This window comes from Gorilla gorilla, chromosome 9 (genome assembly GCF_029281585.2).
Source record: "Gorilla gorilla gorilla isolate KB3781 chromosome 9, NHGRI_mGorGor1-v2.1_pri, whole genome shotgun sequence".
Taxonomy (NCBI): Eukaryota; Metazoa; Chordata; class Mammalia; order Primates; family Hominidae; genus Gorilla; species Gorilla gorilla.
The window spans coordinates 54,057,515-54,076,903 of NC_073233.2; the positions used below are offsets into that span (position 1 = coordinate 54,057,515).

At 46.1% G+C, this 19,389-nt stretch overlaps 1 protein-coding gene across 13 annotated transcripts in view; it reads right to left on the reverse strand.

The window, feature by feature from the left end:
* Window positions 1-2,948: 2,948 nt before the first annotated feature.
* The window catches only part of AGBL2 (AGBL carboxypeptidase 2), a 50,061-nt gene continuing 33,620 nt past the window's right edge, over window positions 2,949-19,389 (reverse strand). For 6 of the 13 annotated variants that reach the window (XM_063711193.1, XM_055354928.2, XM_063711191.1 and 3 more), the window contains 5 exons: window positions 12,217-12,283; window positions 10,867-11,049; window positions 10,309-10,416; window positions 6,383-6,469; window positions 2,949-3,705 (listed from right to left, as the gene is read on the reverse strand). In XM_063711193.1, coding sequence (XP_063567263.1) covers window positions 3,532-3,705; window positions 6,383-6,469; window positions 10,309-10,416; window positions 10,867-11,049; window positions 12,217-12,283 — 619 coding nt within the window. In that variant the 3' untranslated portion in view covers window positions 2,949-3,531. The remainder of the gene's footprint in view (window positions 3,706-6,382; window positions 6,470-10,308; window positions 10,417-10,866; window positions 11,050-12,216; window positions 12,284-19,389) is intronic. The other 7 variants (XM_063711192.1, XM_063711196.1, XM_063711195.1 and 4 more) reach the window with 4 other exon arrangements.

Here is a 19,389-nt window from a genome sequence, read left to right on the forward strand (position 1 = left end):
CTGGGTACAGTAGAGAAGACAGATGGCTGAAATGACTGGCTGATCCAAAGTTGGGGAACTACCAGGTGGATGTGGCAGAAGGACAGAGTGTGAGGACACTGGGGTGCTGGCAAGAGAATGGTTGACATCACGAACCCTGGAGTCTGGGCTGAATTGGGGAAGAAATGAAGCCAAGAGAAAGGGGAATGACTGGAGCTGTGAAGGGGTTTATTCATGTGATTTCTGGTCACTAAATCCAATAATCTAGGAATAGCAGTTCAGGGGGCTATGAGGAGAGATGGCATCTATCTTTATTTTATTTTTCTTGAGACCGTGTTTCGCTCTTGTTGCTCAGGCTGGAGTGCAATGGCGTGATTTCGGCTCACCAAAACCTCCACCTCCTGGGTTCAAGCGATTCTCCTGCCTCAGCCTCCCGAGTAGCTGGGATTACAGGCATGTGCCACCACGCTAATTTTTTGTATTTTTAGTAGAGACGGGGTTTCTCCATGTTGGTCAGGCTGGTCTCAAACTCGCGACCTCAGGTGATCCACCCGCCTCGGCCTCCCAAAGTGCTAGGATTACAGGCATGAGCCACTGCGCCCGGCCAGCATGTATCAAAATTGGTTAGCGACAAGATGAGAAGAACTGTACTCAGAGCAACCAAAGAGGTCTTGTTTCCCCAAAGACCAGAGATTGAGGGAGAGAAGACCTAGCTAGCTCAGGCTGAAGAGGGAAACTGTTTAAAGCACATTATTGCAATGTATGATCAACAGCTAAGAGTAGTGGTCAAATGAAGGGACCTTAGAGATCATTTCACCTGGATAGACACTTCACTTTTAAGGTCGGGTAGTAAAAGTGCAGAGCTATTAAGCAACTGCCCCATGCCTACTTGCCCCCAGCCTCTGTGGGATTCAAACTCAGGTGTTCTAAATGCCACATTGGTGGCTCTTTAACTCACTACAATGTTCTGAACCTAGCAAAACATCTGACTGCTTTGTTTTGCCTACTAGTCTTTGTTCTCCATCTAGGTTTTAAACACAGGGGCAGTTCTCCATAGTTCCTAAGTCAATCACTGCATCACTGCTCAATGCACCTTTTTTTTTTTTTTTTTTGAGAAGGACTCTCGCTCGGTTGCCCAGGCTGGAGTGCAGTGGCACAATCTCGGCTCACTGCAACCTCCACCTCTCGGGTTCAAGCAATTCTCTGCCTCAGCCTCCTGAGTAGCTGAGATTACAGGCCCCTGCCACCACACCTGGCTAATTTTTGCATTTTTTGTACAGACGGGGTTTCACCATCTTGGCCAGGCTGGTCTTGAACTCCTGACCTCGTGATCCACCTGCCTCAGCCCAAAGTACTGGGATTACAGGCATGAGCCACTGCTCCCAGTCTTTTTTTTTTTTTTTTTTAAGACAGAGTCTCACTCTCACCCAGGCTGGAGTACAGGGGCATGATCTCAGTTCACTGCAACCTCCACCTCCTGGGCTAAAGTGATCCTCCCACCCCAGCCTCCAGGGTAGTTGGGACTACAGGCATGTGCCACCACACCCGGCTATTTCTGTATTTTTTTGCTAGAGACAGGGTTTCACCACGTTGCCAAGACTGGTCTCGTACTGCTGGGCTCAATGGATCCACTTGCCTCAGCCTCCCAAAGTGCTGGGATTACAGGCATGAACCACCATGCCTGGCCTATCTCACTTTCAAGAGATGTTGTCCTCTCTCCAAAAACAAAGATATGCTGCCACCAGATGGTGATAGGACCTTCATTAGGCCCTGTGGTCCAAAGAGTAAGGCTTCGAAAGAAACCATGTTCATAGGCCGGGTGGCTCACTGCACCCTCTGCCTCCTGGGTTCAAGCTATTCTCCTGCCTCAGCCTCTAGAGTAGCTGGGATTACAGGCACTCACCACCACACACTGCTGATTTTTGTATTTTTAGTAGAGACAGGGTTTCACCATGTTGGCCAGGCTGGTTTCGAACTCCTGGCCTCAACTGATCCACCCGCCTTGGCCTCCCAAAGGCTGTCAGCTGAATTTCTGAACAACTTTCAAACAAGGTTTGCTTTTGGGACTTGTCCTTTAAGGATATCCTTTTAGGGATAAAAAGTGGGGTTTTGGCTGGGTGCTTTCTAGATACTTAGAATGCTAATAGTTTTAGGATGTATGTAAGGTGCGGCATAGGAGAAGGCCATTTGCAAACTCCCTATATAAAGAGTATGGGGGCCAGGCGTGGTGGCTCATGCCTGTAATCCCAGCACTTTGGGAGGCCAAGGTGGGAGGATCACGAGGTCAGGAGTTCGAGATCAGCCTGGCCAACATGGTGAAACTCAGTCTGTACTAAAAATACAAAAATTAGCCAGGTGTGGTGGTGGCGCCTGTAATCCCAGCTACTCAGGAGGCTGAGGCAGGACAATTGCTTGAACCAGGGAGGCGAAGGTTGCAGTGAGCCAAGATTTGCCCCACTGCACTCCAACCTGGGTGACAGAGCAAGACTCCATGTCAAAAAAAAAAAAAAAGTATGGGCTGATATTCCCCTTAAAAAGACTCACAGATTGAGGGTAGCTGCACCTAGGACCTCTCTGTACTCTCTGCTAAATTTGTCTGTAAATCTAAAACTGTTCTAAAATATTTTTAAAATACTCCTACACTAGGATTGCAATAAAATTTGTGTTGTCATATGGTTCTAATCACTAGTAATCCAGGTAGTGATGGTGGCTGAAAGTTTAAAAGTGATAATGAAAAATGTGCTAGAAAACTTTCAATCCCATGTGATAGAAAAAAAAGTAGTCAAAATAGGGCTCCTAGCATGAGCTGGAGTGACCACCCCTGTAAATGACTCCAGCGTGTTGACATGACAGGCTGCAGCTGGCCGACTTTGCTTGGTGCTCAGGAGAGGGTATTGGAAAGAAAAGGCGGATAAAAAATATCTGTTCACATAAAATTATGCAGTTAACCAATCAAAGGAAACAACTGGTTAGAAAGAAAGAATTTTAATCATCAGGCTAAAAAAATTACAAAACCTCGTTGAACATAAGATACGCAATATTAAATTCTGGGTAATACATGCATTGTTATTTCTATGTGGGAATACCTCATTGTGAGCAAACCTGACATACAGCAGTAGGACTGACCGTCACTAGAAAGCTTTGACACAACACTTTTTTTTTATTATAGCACACTGCCAAAATGTGTTTAACATAGAGTTTGATTTTTAAAAATTGATTTGCACATAATTTTAGAGAGAATATATATCGGTTAAAATGAGGTATATCTGTGCTGCCATGAAGTGTGCCATGAGAACACACTTCAGTTTCTGATAAAGCATTTTTACACGTCATAATAAAATTTCATTTTATGAAAAAATAGTTGAATTCATGAGGTATGCATCTTGACCACATGCCCACAGTGTAAGTACAAAGTGTAAGGTCAGTGCATAAGTGCACAACACAGTATACCACAAGTAAATGCAGTTCCCAGTCATACATCTCCCCCATTACAAAATGTGTCTAATCTCAAAACCCCCGATGAAGTGCTTGTGTGGCACAGCCCAGGCTCACCTATGGGTATGTGTACAGGTGCAAGGATGGGTATGCCGCCATGGCAGCACAGCCTCTCTTTGTGGCAGGATATCTGCTCCTAGGCCAGTTTGGCTTCATACCTGGAGCTGGCTCTTGGCTGGAGTTTACGGTTCTCTTTGGAGAGCATGATACTGTAAAGCCTGGCTTCTTATTCTGTGCAAATAAGATTTTAAAAAGTTGAATTCACTTTATTTTGCCATTTCTAAAGATGTAGTTAGGGTTGGGGTTGGCTTTACAAGGAGTTGGTGAGAGGTATTGCATTTCTTCCCCAAATATAAAAGTAGTTGATACTGTTACAGAACAGAGGTGAATTGAGCATTTGTCCTGGTCCCTTAGCCAAATCAAGGTCAACATGAGAAACATTTTTTTTTTTTTTTTTGAGATGGAGTCTTGCTCTGTTGCTCAGGCTGGAGTGCAATGGCACAATCTCAGCTCACTGCAACCTCTGCCTTCTGGGCTCAAGCAATTCTCCTGCCTCAGCCTCCCCAGGAGCTGGGACTACAGGCGTGCACCACCACACCCAGCTAATTTTTTTTGTATTTTTAGTAGAGATGGGATTTCGCCATTTTGCCCAGGCTGGTCTCAAACTCCTGACCTCAAGTGATCCTCCTGCCCTGGCCTCCCAAAGTGCTGGGATTACAGGCGTGAGCCACCACGCCGGCCAACATGGGCAACATTTTAATTGCCCCCAAAACCAGAAGGACTGCATTTTATAAGCTGTCTAGAAACATTACACAAAAAAAGAGAAAATCTGTCAAGGTGGCAGATTGCCTCATTTTTTTCAATTATGTTTATCTGACATGTTATAGAAATTAAATACCCACATCTCTGTTACACAAGTATCACACTATAAATTTTAAGAAAATATGAGGTGGGATAATCGCTTGAGCCTGGCAGGCAGAGGTTGCAGTGAGCCGAAATCACGCCACAGCACTCCAGCCTGGGCGACAGAGCAAGACCCTGTCTCAAAAAAAAAAATTTTTTTTTAAGAAAATGAACTAAAGATAAAGGTTTGGATAACATTCATCCACCACACTGGATTTAACTGAATTCATGGTTATATGTTACAACCTAATTAGTATGTTTCAGTTCTGGGATATGGTTTTTGCTACTCATAGGCTTCCAGCAATGAATGCTAAGTGAAGAAAGAGGACAAGCTCATTCTTGATTAGTCTGTCAGGACTGAAACTCTCTTTAATTTGACTTTATTTAAGCCTATCTTTTCGCTGCTCTTCATTTTCTGTCATAATATGGTGATTGGACTATCAGTCTTGTCACTCCTAGAGGATCTTGTCTTCATGTCTTTTAAGGGCCTTGCACATAGTAGACATTAGAAGACACTGATAGGTAAATGAGAGCATCAGTGCAGGAATTCCCAAGCAACAGACTTGGGAAGACAGCAGGGACTCCATCCACTGGGAGAACCATCTACTCTATATCTAGTACACCTAACATAATCCACTGATTCTCAACCTGTGTTTTACCCAGACTCATGTGAACAACACCCTCCTGTATACATACCCTGGGCTATTAGAAACAACAGCTTACTAGCTGTTTTGCCACCTTTTTTTTTTTTGGAGACGGAGTCTCACTCTGTCGCCCAGGCTGCAGTGGCGCGATCTCTGCTCACTGCAACCTCTACCTCCGGGTTCAAGTGATCCTCTTGCCTCAGCCTTCCAAGTAGCTGGGACTACAGGTGTGTGACACCACACCTGGCTAATTTTTTGGTTTTTAGTAGAGACGGGGTTTCACTATGTTGGCCAGGCTGGTCTCGAACTCCTGACCTCAGGTTATCCGCCCGCCTCGGCCTCCCAAAGTGCTGGGATTACAGGCATGAACCACCGCGCCCAGCCTCACTACCTCTTTTTTCCTCCCTTTCAGGAAAAAACATGTGAGTGCAAATGAGCATGATGAATGTTATTATAGGGATAAATATGAATTTATTCAAACTTACTCTTTTTTTAAAGTTTTTATATTTTATTTATTTATTTATTTTGAGAAAGAGTCTCACTCTGTCGCCCAGGCTGGAGTGCTGTGGTGCAATCTTGGCTCACTGCAAACTCTGCCTCCTGGGTTCAAGCGATTCTCCTGCCTCAGCCTCCTGAGTAGCTGGGGTTATAAGCATGCACCACTACACCCAGCTAATTTTTATATTTTTAGTTGAGACAGGGCTTGGCCATGTTGGCCAGGCTCGTCTTGAACTGGAACTCCTAACCTCAGGTGATCCACTCGCCTCAGCCTCCTAAAGTGCTTGGATTACAGGTGTGAGCCACCGCACCTGACCAAACTTACTCTTTCACTTTTTTTTTTTTTTTTTAGACGGAGTCTCACTCTGTCACCCAGGCTGGAGTGCAATGGCACGATCTCAGCTCACTGCAACCTCTGCCTCCCGGGTTCAAGCAATTCTCCTGCTTCAGCCTCTCCAGTAGCTGGGATTACAGGCACACATCACCACGCCTGACTAATTTTTGTATTTGTTAATAGAGATGGGGTTTCACCATGTTGGCCAGGCTGGTCTCGAACTCCTGACCTCAAATCATCTTCCTGCCTTGGCCTCCCAAAGTGCTGGGATTACAGGCGTGAGCCACTGTGCCCGGCCTAAAACTTACTCTTTTAAAAAAGCAAACAATTCACAAAACTTGGTACTGAATGGTCAGTGGTAACTGTAGCCTGAGGGTGCAAAATGCCTTCGATGTTCACCTGAGCAGAACGAATCCGAGAAGGTAAAACTGGACTGTGCATCACCGCCCTCCAAATCACATAATACATTTGAGAACTAATTAAAATTAATCACTGGCATATAAGTATATACAGTATATTGGTGAAGTACCTGCATTCTCCCTTTATTCTTAGGCAGAATCAGGGTGGCCATTGATGGGTCCAGGGGGGTGTCTTTGTCTCTTCTATTTAAATTTGTCTAAAATAAATGAACATATCCTCACTAAATTTTCCACTTGAACAAGTGTGATTACATTGACTATACATTATTCATTTGTTTCTTATTCATACATGTTGATTCACTGTGATATTCCCACATAAAAGGATAGGCAAAACATAATTCAAAGAAGGAAAAACAATTCAAAGGAGGAAAAGTGACTAATTTACTGAGTGCCTACGATATGCCAGGTGCTTTACACTTTCACACTAATTCACAAAACTTTAGGATGTAGATATTATTACCTCAGTATTTCAGATGCAGAAACAGTAACCCCAGGGTGGTCAGATGACTCACAGAATATTAAATAGTGGGGCTGAAATTTGAACTCAAGGCAGACTTCAAAATGTATGTATGCTCTTGCCACCAGCTGTGCTCTGTGGGGATTCCCCAGTATTACACAGTGAGGCCTCATTATAGTATTCTTTTTTTTTTTTTTTTAAGACGGAGTTTCACTCTTGTTGCCCAGGCTGGAGTGCAATGGTGCAATCTTGGCTCACTGCAACCTCCGTCTCCCGGGTTCAAGAGATTCTCCTGCCTCAGCCTCCCAAGTAGCTGGGATTACAGGCATGCGCCACCACGCCCTGCTAATTTTGTCTTTTTAGTAGAGACAGGGTTTTTCCATGTTGGTCAGGCTGGTCTTGAACTCCCGACCTCAGGTGATCCGCCCGCCTCGGCCTCCCAAAGTGCTGGAATTACAGGCATGAGCCACCATGCCCAGCCTATAGTACTCTTTTTTTCTGAGACAGTATCACTCTTGTCGCCCAGGCTGGTTGCAATGGCGCAATCTTGGCTCACGGCAACCTCCACCTCTTGAGTTCAAGCGATTCTCCTGCCTCAGCCTCCCCAGTAGCTGGAATTACAGGCGCCTGCCACCATGCCTGGCTAATTTTTATATTTTTAGTGGAGACAGGGTTTCACCATGTTGGCTGGGCTGGTCTTGAACCCCTGACCTCAGGTGATCCACCCACTTCGGCCTCCCAAAGTGCTGGGATTACAGGCGTGAGCCACCGTGCCTGGGCAGCACTGTTAACCATAGGGTAGTGTTTCACATGAGGAGGGCCCATTTTGCACCCTATCCCCTAAGAATCAGCTACTAACTATTGTACCAAAACTGTTTTTTTATTTTTTTGGGACAAAGTCTCACTGTGTCATCTAGGGTGGAGTGCAGTGGCAGGATCACAGCTCACTGTAACCTTAAACTCCTGGACTCAAGTGATTCTCCCACCTCAGCCTCCCAAGTAGCTAGGACTACAGGGGCAGGCTACCACATCCAGCTAAGTTTTTTTTTTTTTTTTTAAGACGGGGTCTCGCTCTATTGCCCAGGCTGGAGTGCAGTGGCGTGATCTCGGCTCACTGCAACCTCTGCCTCCCAGATTCAAGTGATTGTCCTGCCTCAGCCTCCCGAGTAGCTGGGACTACAGCGATGCACCACCACGCCCAGCTAATTTTTTGTATTTTTAGTAGAGATGGGGTTTCACTGTGTTAGCTAGGATGATCTCAATCTCCTGACCTCGTGATCCACCTGCCTCAGCCTCCCAAAGTGTTGGGATTGCAGGCATGAGCCACTGTGCCCAGCCCACATCCAGCTAAGTTTTAAAGTTTTTTGTAGAGATAGGATCTTGCTATGTTGCTCAGGCTGGTCTTGACCTCCTGGCCTGAAGTGATCCTCCCACCTTTGCCTCCCAAAGTGCTGGGATTACAGGTATGAGCTACCGTACCTGACCTCAAAACTCACCTCCCACCTTTTTTTATTTTTATTTTTATTTTTATTTTTAGCAAGGTCTTGCTCTGTCGCCCAGGCTGGGGTGCAGTGGTAGGATCACAGCTCACTGTAGCCTTGACCTCTCGGGCTCAAGCAGTCCTCCTACCTCAGCCTCCCAAGTAGCTAAGACTATAAGCATGCGCCACCATGCACAGCTGATTTTTTTTCTTCTTTTTTTTTTTCTAAGACAGAGTCTTGCTCTGTTGCCCAAGCTGGGTGCAATCTCAGCTCACTGCAACCTCTGCCTCCTAGGTTCAAGCAATTACCGTGACTCAGCTTCCTGAGTAGCTGCCACTACAGGCATACACCACCATGCCCAGCTAATTTTGCATTTTTAGTAGAGGTGGGGTTTCACCATGTTGGCCAGGCTGGTCTTGAACTCCTGGTCTCATGTGATCCACCCATCTTGTCCTCCCAAAGTGCTGAGATTACCGGTATGAGCCACCGTGCCCAGCCATGCCTAGCTAATTTTTTAAAAAATTTTTTGTAGAGATGGGGTCTTGCTATGTTGCCAGAGCTAGTCTCAAACTTCTGGACTCAAGCAGTCCTCCTCTCTCTGCCTTCCAAAGTGCTGGGATTACAGACGTGAGCCACCGTGCCTGGCCACCCAGGCTGGAGTACAGTGGTATGATCATGGCTCACTGCAGCCTCCAACTCTGGTCTCATGTGATCTGCCCACTTCAGTGTCTCAGATAGGTGGGACTATGTGCACCACTATGCCCAGCTAATTTTTGTTTATTTTTTGTAGAGATGAGGTCTCACTATGTTGTGCAGGCTGGTCTTGAACTCCTGGGCTCCAGTGATCCTCCTGCCTCGGCTTTCCAAAGTGTTGGGTTTGGCCAGGCGTAGTGGCTCACACCTGTAATCCCAGCACTTTGGGAGGCTGAGGCAGGTGGATCACCTGAGATCAGAAGTTCAAAACCAGCCTGGCCAACATGGTGAAACCCCATCTGTACTAAAAATACAAAAATTAGCCAGGCGAGGTGGCATGTGCCTGTAATCCCAGCTACTCGGGAGGCTGAGGCGGGAGAATCACTTGAACCCGGGAAGTGGAGGTTGTAGTGAGCTGAGATCGTGCCACTGAACTCAAGCCTGCGTGACAGAATGAGACTCTGTCTCAAAAAAAGAAACAAAAAAAACACACAAAGTGTTGGGCTTTCAGGTGTGAGCCACCATGGCCGGACAGCCTATTTTTTTACACAAAAAAATCAAGGATTTTGACTGGGCATGGTAGCTCATGCCTGTAATCCCAGAACTTTGGGAGGCCAAAGTGGGTGGATTACTTGAGTTTAGCAGTTTGAGACCAGCCTGGGCAACATGTCAAAACCCTGTCTCTACTAAAAATACAAAAATTAGCCGAGCATGGTGGTGGGCACCTGTAATCCCAGCTACTCCAGAGGCTGAGACCCGAGAATCACTTGAACCCAAGAGGTGGGAGTTGCAGTGAGCTGAGATTGCCTCTGCACTCCAGCCTGGGTAACAGAGTAAGACTCCATCTCAAAAAAAAGAAAAAAAATCAAAGATTTTATAGCCATAAAACTATAAAGTACTAAACATTGGTTGAGTTTAGTCCTCTGTGTTGCCACTGCATCCTACTCTGTGATACAATTTCCTACTTACTTGCTGAAATCTCCACCAGATTCTGAAGTCCCTGAGGCAGGGATAGTATTTTGTTCAAGGTTGCATTCACAGCATCCAGTAAAGGGACTGGCATGTAGTAGGTGCCCAATAAAATTCATTGATTTATTTTAAAATAACATTTGCTGATTGAGTAGATGGGTGGGTAGATGGATGAACGGATGGTAAGTAAGGCAGCCTGTTCTTATGTTCTTGGTGTAAAATCACAAATCACCAATATTTGATTCCAGACTTCAGTCATGTCTAATCCAAAGCAGTGTCAATGTCTCCCCCAGTTTTAACGTTTTCTTGCTCCTAGTGGCACTGTCAGGTTAGGGTAACATAAATGGCTATTGCATTTGTCACCTTGTGGGAGAGAGGTGCTAATTCGAGAGGTTAGAAAATCTGTGTGACAAAGAGTCAAAAACAAAAATACTACCTCATTTAACCTCGGGTTTTCATTTTTCATTGGTAAAAAACTGGAATTCTCTGAGTTTTTGAAAAAGGTTGGCTGCTTTTGCAGAGTAGAAGCAAATCCTGCCTTTTCCTAGGATTGAGTGAAAAGAGAATCTTTTTCAATTGATCTATTCAAAATTGATCCAATTTACCCAACAGCAAAACTTGTACTTCTGAAAGCACGTTTGTCTTTAGAAAGCAGAGGGTATGGTGGGAGTGTGGCAGCTTGGACAAAGATTGATGAGCTATCCAGCTGTCTTAGCCTGGACCAGGCCTGGCCCCCAGCCATCCATCTACTCCTGACTAGCTCTAGCCACTACCATTCCAGTATCATGTCTTTTCTCTGGAAATTCAGACTTGGCTAAAACCCAGATTTCTTATGCCAGAGTGTAGGAGAGGATCAGTGGGCCAAGGCCGAAACCTGCTCAGAGATGTCCGGAGGGCCTCTGGAAGGGTTCTGATCCCAAAACAGAAAGTCTCCCTCTGCCCCAATCTCCATCCCCTTTTTGGTTTAGAGTAAACTTTAACCCCCTTTCCTTACCCCTCTATGGAATGGTCTGAAACTAGACAGTAGAAATAGCCAGCAAGTCTTTCTTACTGAGGTATCTTCTGTTAACTTTAACTTCTGCATCAAATTTTTTTTCTGATACTGCTCATTTCGCTGTTTCCTAGTCTGAAGTGACTTCTTTTTTTTCTTCTTAAACATCTTCTTTTTCTGAGTCAGCTATTCCAGAAAGTAGAGAAACTGGTCATTGAGAATTCCAGAACTAGGCCCACCCACATGTGGCACTCTTCATGCAACACTCAAGACACAAAGGCTAACTCGGTATGCAGACTTGTGGTGTTGGTTTGGAGAATAAACAAACAGTTCAATTCCCTCCTTACTGGAGGATGCTTCCTACTTAATACCCCCAAATCCCACTGTTACAGATAAACTGCCAAAGGGGTACTTATAGTTGGGCATGGTGGCTCATGCCTGTAATCCCAACACTTAGGGAGGCTGAAGCGGGTGGATCACTTGAGGTCAGGAGTTTGAGACCAGACTGGCCAACATGGTGAAACCCCACCTCTACTAAAAATACTAAAATTAGCCGGGTGAGGTGGCAGGTGCTTGTTAATCCCAGTTACTCAGGAGGCTGAGGCAGGAGAATTGCTTGAACCCGGGAGGTGGAGGTTGCAGTAAGCTGAGATCATGCCCCTGCACTCCAGCCTAGGCGACAGAGTGAGACTCCATCTCAAAAAAAAAAAAAAAAAAAAAAAAAGGCCCAGTGCAGCAGCTCACGCCTGTAGCCTGTATTCCCAGCACTTTGGGAGGCCAAGGCGGGCAGATCACGAGGTCAGGAGTTTGAGACCAGGATGGCCAACCCCATCTCTACTAAAAATACAAAAATTAGCCAGGCGTGGTGGCATGTGCCTGTAATCCCAGCTACTCAGGAGGCTGAGGCAGGAGAATTGCTTGAACCCAGAAGGCGGAAGTTTGCGCCACTGCACTCCAGCCTAGGAGACAGAGCAAGACTCCATCTCAAAAGACAAAAAAACAAACAAACAAACAAAAAAACACAAAGGGGCACTTATACCAATAACCAAATATCTGTGATTTACAATATGAAATCAGATTACTTATGGCAATAATATCAGGTCCAGATATTAATGATCATTAGATGTGTGGTTAAAAGATTCAGTTTGGGTGTTACCTTAAGATGGCCTTAAAAATTAAGCAAGAAAGTTATAAAGGACAAAACGAGAGACTCTAGGGCAAGGTGACTAGTTAGGACATTACTGTATATTTTCTGCAGGTCTTAGGACTGTTGGAAAATTCCAACAAATTGTCTGGTAGTGTCATGATTTTTTTTTAAGGCTGCTATTTCCTGGGTATAAGAGTTCAGCTTACCTCATCTGCTATGTTTGCTAGGTGAACAGGAAGACCATCTGAGAGAGAACTGTCAGAGCCACTGGTGCTGTTTCCAAAAGAAAAAAAGAAGAGGAAATAACTGTCATTGATATGTCTAGGAAGCATAACATTTACCAGACCAGCTGTATGGGATTAGGATTAGGATATCTTCTAGTCTACTATTTCTCTCATTGTCTATGCTTCAATTACTAAAAATTATTATTTTCTTCCTTTTTTATGTTTTTGGGACAGGGTCTCACTCTGTCACCCAGGCTGGAGTGCAGTACTGTGATCACAGATCACTGCAGCCTTGACCTCCCCGGCTCAAGAGATCCTCCCACCTCAGCCTTCTGAGCAACTGAGACTACAGGCACATGCCACCATGCCTGGCTAATTTTTAAAATTCTTGTAGTCACAGGGTCCCACTATGTTGCCTGGGCTAGTCTTGAACTTTTGTGTTCAAGCAATCCTCTTGCCTCAGCCTCTTAAAGTACTTAGATTACAGGTATGAGAAATTGCGCCCAAGCAATCACTAAGAATTCTTGACGGCTGGGCGCGGTGGCGCACGCCTGTAATCTCAGCATTTTGGGAGGCCAAGGTGGGTGGATCACCTTGGTCAGGAGGTTGTCAGGAGTTTGAGACCACCCTGACTAACATGGTGAAACCCCGTCTCTATTAATACAAAAAAATTATCTGGGTGTGGTGGCGCACGCCTGTAGTCCCAGCTACTCAGGAGGCTAAGGCAGGAGAATTGCTTGAACCTGGGAGGCAGAGGTTGCAGTGAACTGAGATTGTGCCATTGCACTCCAGCCTAAGCAACAAGAGTGAAGCTGTCTCAAGAAAAAAAAAAAAGAAAAATTTTTTTTTGAGACAGAGTCTCCCTATGTCAACGTCTCGAGTAGCTGGAACTACAGGTGCCCGCCACCATGCCCAGCTAATTTTTTGTATTTTTAGTAGAGATGGGGTTTCACCGTGTTAGCCAGGATGGTCTCGATCTCCTGACTTCATGATCCTCCCGCCTTGGCCTCCCAAAGTGCTGGGATAACAGGCGTGAGCCACTGTACCCGGTCCCAAAAAAAGAATTCTTGACAAGCACATTCATTCATTCACTCCGAACACCTACTGCATGCCAAGCAGTGTGCTAGGCACAGGGAACACAGATGAACGAGGCAGAGCCTCTGGCACCAAAGAGTTTGCAGTCCATATGGCAAAGCAAATACTGGCCAGATGGGCAGAATTGCCCTTGGTGGAGGTTGTGAGAGGCTACAGGATTCCCAATGTGCAGGCCTAGAGAACAGCAGAGGACTGTCATTTGTTTGAAAACAAGGGATCTTTCTCATTTATTCCTCTTTGGCTGATACCAATTCAGAAATCCAGGATCCTAACAGGTACTCTGAAGAAATGTATTCAATACATAAACATATGCGTTTAATAAAGAATCTGAGCCTGGGCGACACAGTACGTCGCTGTATCTACAAAAAATTTTTTTTTTTAAATTAGCTGGTAATGGTGGTGCCTGCCTGTGGTCCCAGACACTTGGGAGGCTGAGATAGGAGGACCACTAGTGCCCAGGGGGTTGAGGCTGCAGTGAGCCGAGATTGTGCCACTGCACTCCAGTCTGAGCAACAGGGCAAGAAACTATCTCAAAAAAAAAAATAAATAAATAACAAAAAGAACCTTCAGGTCAGAGACCAAGATTACTTTTATCACCCCAATTTTCCTTCAAAAGTTTTGAATGAGGCCAGGCATGGTGGCTCATGACTATAATCCCCACACTTTGGGAGGCCAAGGCAAGACGGATCACTTGAGGCCAGGAATTAAAGACCAGACTGGGCAACACAGTGATACCCTGTCTCTATTAAAAAAAAAAAAAGGGTGGCTGGGCACAGTGGTTCACACCTGTAATCCCAGCACTTTGGGAGGCTGAGGCTCAAAGATCTCTTGAGCTCAGGAGTTTGAGACCAGCCTGGGCAACATGGCAAAACCCTGTCTCTACAACAAAATACAAAAATTAGCCAGGTGTGGTGGTGTACGCCTATAGTTCCAGCTACTGGGGAGGTTGAGCTGGGAGGATCATTTGAGCTCAGGAGGTTGAGGCTATAGTGAGCTGTGATTGCGCCACTGACTCTAGCCTGGGTGACAGAGCGACACTCTTTCTAAAAAAAAAAAAGGTTTGGATGCTCATCTAGACTAATCTAAAGTCCTCCCTCACAAACTGTGTCCTCCCCCTTTCTGCAAGGGCTAGGATGAATGAAAACTTAAATAATCAAACCTTTCTTTCTTCATGTCTTTTGCTTAAGTGTCACATTATATTTTCCCCTTTCCTGGGGTTTAGTTGGCTAAAACCAAGAGCTGTTCTCTATGACGGGGGTCTATACATACAGTTTACTGGCACAAGGCCAGGCGCGGTGGCTCATGCCTGTAATCCCAGCACTTTTGGGAGGCCGAGATGGGCAGATCACTTGAGGTCAGGAACTCGAGACAAGCCTGGCCAACATTGTGAAACTCCATCTCTACTAAAAATACAAAAAAAATTAGCTGGGTGTGGTAGCAGGTGCCTGTAATTCCAGCTACTCGGGAGGCTGAGGCATGAGAATTGCTTGAACCCGGGAGGTGGAGATTGCAATGATGCAGTGAGCCGAGATCGCACCACTACACTCCAGCTTGGGTGACAGAGTGAGACTCCATCTCAAAAACAAACAAACAAACAAAAAACACTTATTGGCACAGAGCTTGAATCACATGGGAGAAGTCAGGATTTCAAACCATTCAGCTGCCCAGGCCTTCATTCTGTTTCTGCTCCCCTCCCACCTCTCAGTGCACAATGAGTAGTAGTCCCACAGAAAGACAGCAGGAAGAAAACCCCATCTTCTCTGACCTAATTCCCAATTCCCTGTTCTCACAAGGTATTTTTCTAGTCAAGGAGTAGCCTTTTAGGATGCTGAAAGTCCTGTTGTAGAAAATGTTAGCAAATGGGACAAAAGCACTAAAAGCAGTATGTCCCAGAAAGTGTCAAAACCTTTGTGTGTACACACACAGAGCAAGCTCAAACTGGGCTTGTACACTCACATTCTGCTTTCCTTTGCAATCGTGACAATTAATAGGTGGAACCCCACTGGAGACTGTGACAGCCAGTTTCTTGAGGCAGAGGCTGGCAAATTGGGTTCAATAATTCTTAACCATATGCATCAGAGTGTCCCTGCTGAGCCACTAGACTGTAGAGTCTGCCTGTTTCTGAACTGATTCCTCTTGGGCCCTATTTATTTCTTTTTAAATTTAAAAAAAAATAGAAATGGGATCTCACTATGTTGACCAAGCTGGTCTCCAACTCCTGGCCTCAAACAATCCTCCCATCTCAGTCTCCCAAAGTTCTGGGATTACAGACATGAGCCATCATACCCGTTATTACAGACATGAGCCATCATGCCTAGCCACATCTTGGGCACTATTTCTACGAGTTGATATGCAGAGCACACTTTTTTTTTTTGAGACAGGGTCTCACTGTGTCGCTCAGGTTGGAGTGCAGTAGTGCAATCCTGACTCACTGCAGCCTTGACCTCCTGGATTCAAATGATCCTCTCACCTTAGCCTCCCAAGTAGCTGGGACAACAGGCATGAGTCACCATGACTGGCTACTTTTTGCATTTCTTGTAGAGATAGGGTTTCTCCATGTTGCCTAGGCTTGTCTTGAACTCCTGGGCTAAAGTGATCCGCCCATCTTGGCCTCCCAAAGTGCTAAGACTACAGGTGTGAGCCACTGCATCCAGCCGGCATTTTGTTTTTGAGGCTGTATTTGGAGAGGGGTTGGTGCAGAGGTCTTGGTGAGTTAGGCATAGGATTCTGAGAGAGTGGAAGGGATGACATGGTGAATGGGGCACACTACCTGGCCTGATGGCCTAGTTTAAGGTCCCCAAAGAAATATCTGTGAGACTCAGAATTGCTTTTGGGCCCAGATGTCAATGCGCCATAGAGTGGGTGGAAGAGCCATCCCTTTTCCACTGTCCACCACAGACTACAGTGCAGCCTCTGTCAGAAGACTTCCATGCCAGCTCAGAAGCCTGAAAGCAGCTGGGTCATCCATGAGGCACTTTAGCCAGTAAGTTAGAGTAGAAGGTATTCTTGCATACCTGGGAGACATAACCTTTTGGGGGCTTCCTAAATAGCTGGGGAGACTATGAAGGTACAGATGAGATCCTGAATGCTAAATTAATTCAAAAAATATTTATTGAGCTCTTCCTCTGTGCTAGGTACAGAACAGTACCATTCTAAGTGCATGAGATACAGAGCAAACGAAAAGATCTCTGACTTTGTAGAACCTATCTCCTAGTAGAGGGAAACAGACAATAAACAACAGATATTGGCTGGGCATGGTGGCTCATGCTTGTCATCCCAGCACCTTGGGAGGCCAAGGTGGGTGGATCACTTGAGGTCAGGAGTTCAAGACCAGCCTGGGCAACATGGTGAAACCCCATCTCTACTAAAAATACAAAAATTAGATGGCCGGGCGCAGTGGCTCATGCCTGTAATCCCAGGACTTTGGGAGGCCGAGGTGGGCGGATCACCTGAGGTCGGGAGTTCGAGACCAGCCTGACCAATAAGAGTACAAAATTAGCCAGGCGTGGTGGCACATGCCTGTAATCCCAGCTACTTGGGAGACTGAGGCAGGAGAATCGCTTGAGCCCAGGAGGTGGAGACTGCAGTGAGCCGAGATCGCGCCATTGCACTCCAGCCTGGGCAACAAGAGCGAAATTCTGTCTCAAAAAGAAAAAAAAATATTAGCGGGCATGGTGGTGGGCGCCTGTAATAATCCCAGCTACTCAGGAGACTGAGGCAGGAGAATTGCTTGAACCCGGGAAGCGGAGGTTGCAGTGAGCTGAGATCACGCCATTGGACTCCAGCCTGGGTAACAGAGAGAGACTCCATCTCAAAAAAAAAAAAAAAAAAAAAAAAAAGTTGGCCAGGCGCAGTGGCTCATGCCTGTAATCCCAGCACTTGAGGAGGCCGAGATGGGTGGATCACCTGAGGTCAGGAGTTCGTGACCAGCCTGGCCAACATGGTGAAACCGCATCTCTACTAAAAATTAGCCAGCCGTGGTGGTGGGCGCCTGTAATCCCAGCTAATCGGGAGGCTGAGGCAGGAGAATAGCTTAAACCTGGGAGACAGAGGTTGCAGTGAGTGGAGATCACGCCATTGCACTCCAGCCTGGGCAAGAAGAATGAAAGTCTGTCTCAAAAATAAATAAATAAATAAAACAGATATAGTAAAGACTTAAATGATATAGAATGACAGAGGCAATAAATGCTATGGAAAAAAGTAGAGCACCTAAGGGGGATAAGGAGTGGCAGGAGGGTGAAGGAGGGGAGTAAGTTGTAGCATTAGAGTAATGTGTGTAGGTCATGTTGAAAAAGGCAGCATTTGGCTGAGCGCGGTGGCTCACGCCTGTAATCCCAGCACTTTGGGAGGCCGAGGTGGGCGGATTGCCTGAGGTCAGGAGTTCGAGACCAGCCTATCCTAGGCAACACAGTGAAACCCTGTCTCTACTAAAATACAAAAAATTAGCCAGGCGTGGTGGCGTGCGCCTGTAGTCCCAGCTACTTGGGGGGCTGAGGCAGGAGAATTGCTTGAACCTGGGAAGCGGAGGTTGCAGTGAGCTGAGATCATGCCACTGCACTCCAGCCTGGGTGACAGAGCGAGACTCCGTCTCAAAAAAAAAAAAAAAAAAGGGTTAGGGTGGAGGCCATAGAGGTATCAGGAGGCCTATAGCCTTACAGGCCATTGTAGGGTCTTTGGCTTTTGTTTAAACTGAATCGGGGAGATACTGAAGTGCTTTCAACAGATAAATGATATTATTTGATTTAGGTTATTTATTTATTTATTCATTCATTTTTTGAGATGGAGTTTCGCTCTTGTTGCCCAGGCTGGAGTGCAATGGTGCGATCTCGGCTCACTGCAACCTCCGTCTCCGGGTTCCAGTGATTATCCTGCTTCAGCCTCCCGAGTAGCTGGGATTACAGGCATGTGCCATCACACCCAACTAATTTTGTATTTTTAGTAGAGATGAGGTTTCTCCATGTTGGTTAGGCTGGTCTTGAACTCCTGACATCAGGCGATCTGCCAGCCTTGGCCTCCCAAAGTCCTGGGATTACAGGTGTGAGCCACCGCACCTGATTTAGGTTTTTAAAAAAATCACTCTTCTGCTTTTTTTCAGCCTTGCTAGTCCCTTCGTCTCAGTCGCCTTTGCTGGCTCCTCCCCCGTTAAAGTTGTATTATCCAGCTCAAACCTCAGACTTGGACCTCTTCTCTCTCTGCACTTACTTCCTTGAGATCCCACCAGTCTTTTTTTTTTTTTTTTCTGAGACAGGGTCTCACTCTATAGCGCAGATTGTAGTACACTAGCGCGGCCATAGCTCACTGCAACCTCGGACTTCTGAGCTCAGCAATCCTCCTGCCTCAGCTTCTTAAGTAGCTAGGACTACAGGTGCATGCCCCGACCCCCTGCTAAGTTTTTTTTTTTTTTTTTGAGACCAGAGTCTCACTCTGTCACCCAGGCTGAAACGCAGTGGCGCAATCCCAGCTCACAGTAACCTCCACCTCTTGGGTTCAGGCGATCCTCCCTCCCGCCTCAGCCTCCCGAGTAGCTGGGATTACAGGCATGTGCCACCACACCCAGCTAATTTTTGTATTTTTAATAGAGATGGGGTTTCATAATGTTGGCCAGGCAGGTCTTGAACTCCTGACCTCAAGTGATCCGCCTGCCTTGGCCTTCCAAAGAGTGGGAAGTACAGGTGTGAGCCACTTCATCCAGTCCCCATCTAGTGTTAAGGTTTAAATATTATCTACCAGGCTGGGCATGGTGTCTCACGCTTGTAATCGCAGCACTTTGGGAGGCTGAGGCGGGCAGATCCCTTGAGCTCAGTAGTTAGAGACCAGCCTGGGCAACATGGCAAAACCTGTTCTCTACAAAAAACACAAAAATTAACTGGGCATGATGGTGCACACCTGTAGTCCCAGCTACTTGGGGAGCTGAGGCAGGAGGATTGCTTGAGCCCAGGAAGTTGAGGATGCAGTGAGCAGAGATCATACCACTGCACTCCAGCCTGGGTGGAGAGCAACACCCTGTCTCAAGAAAAAAAGTCATCTATCCAATGATGATTCTCTCCATTGGTCCACTGG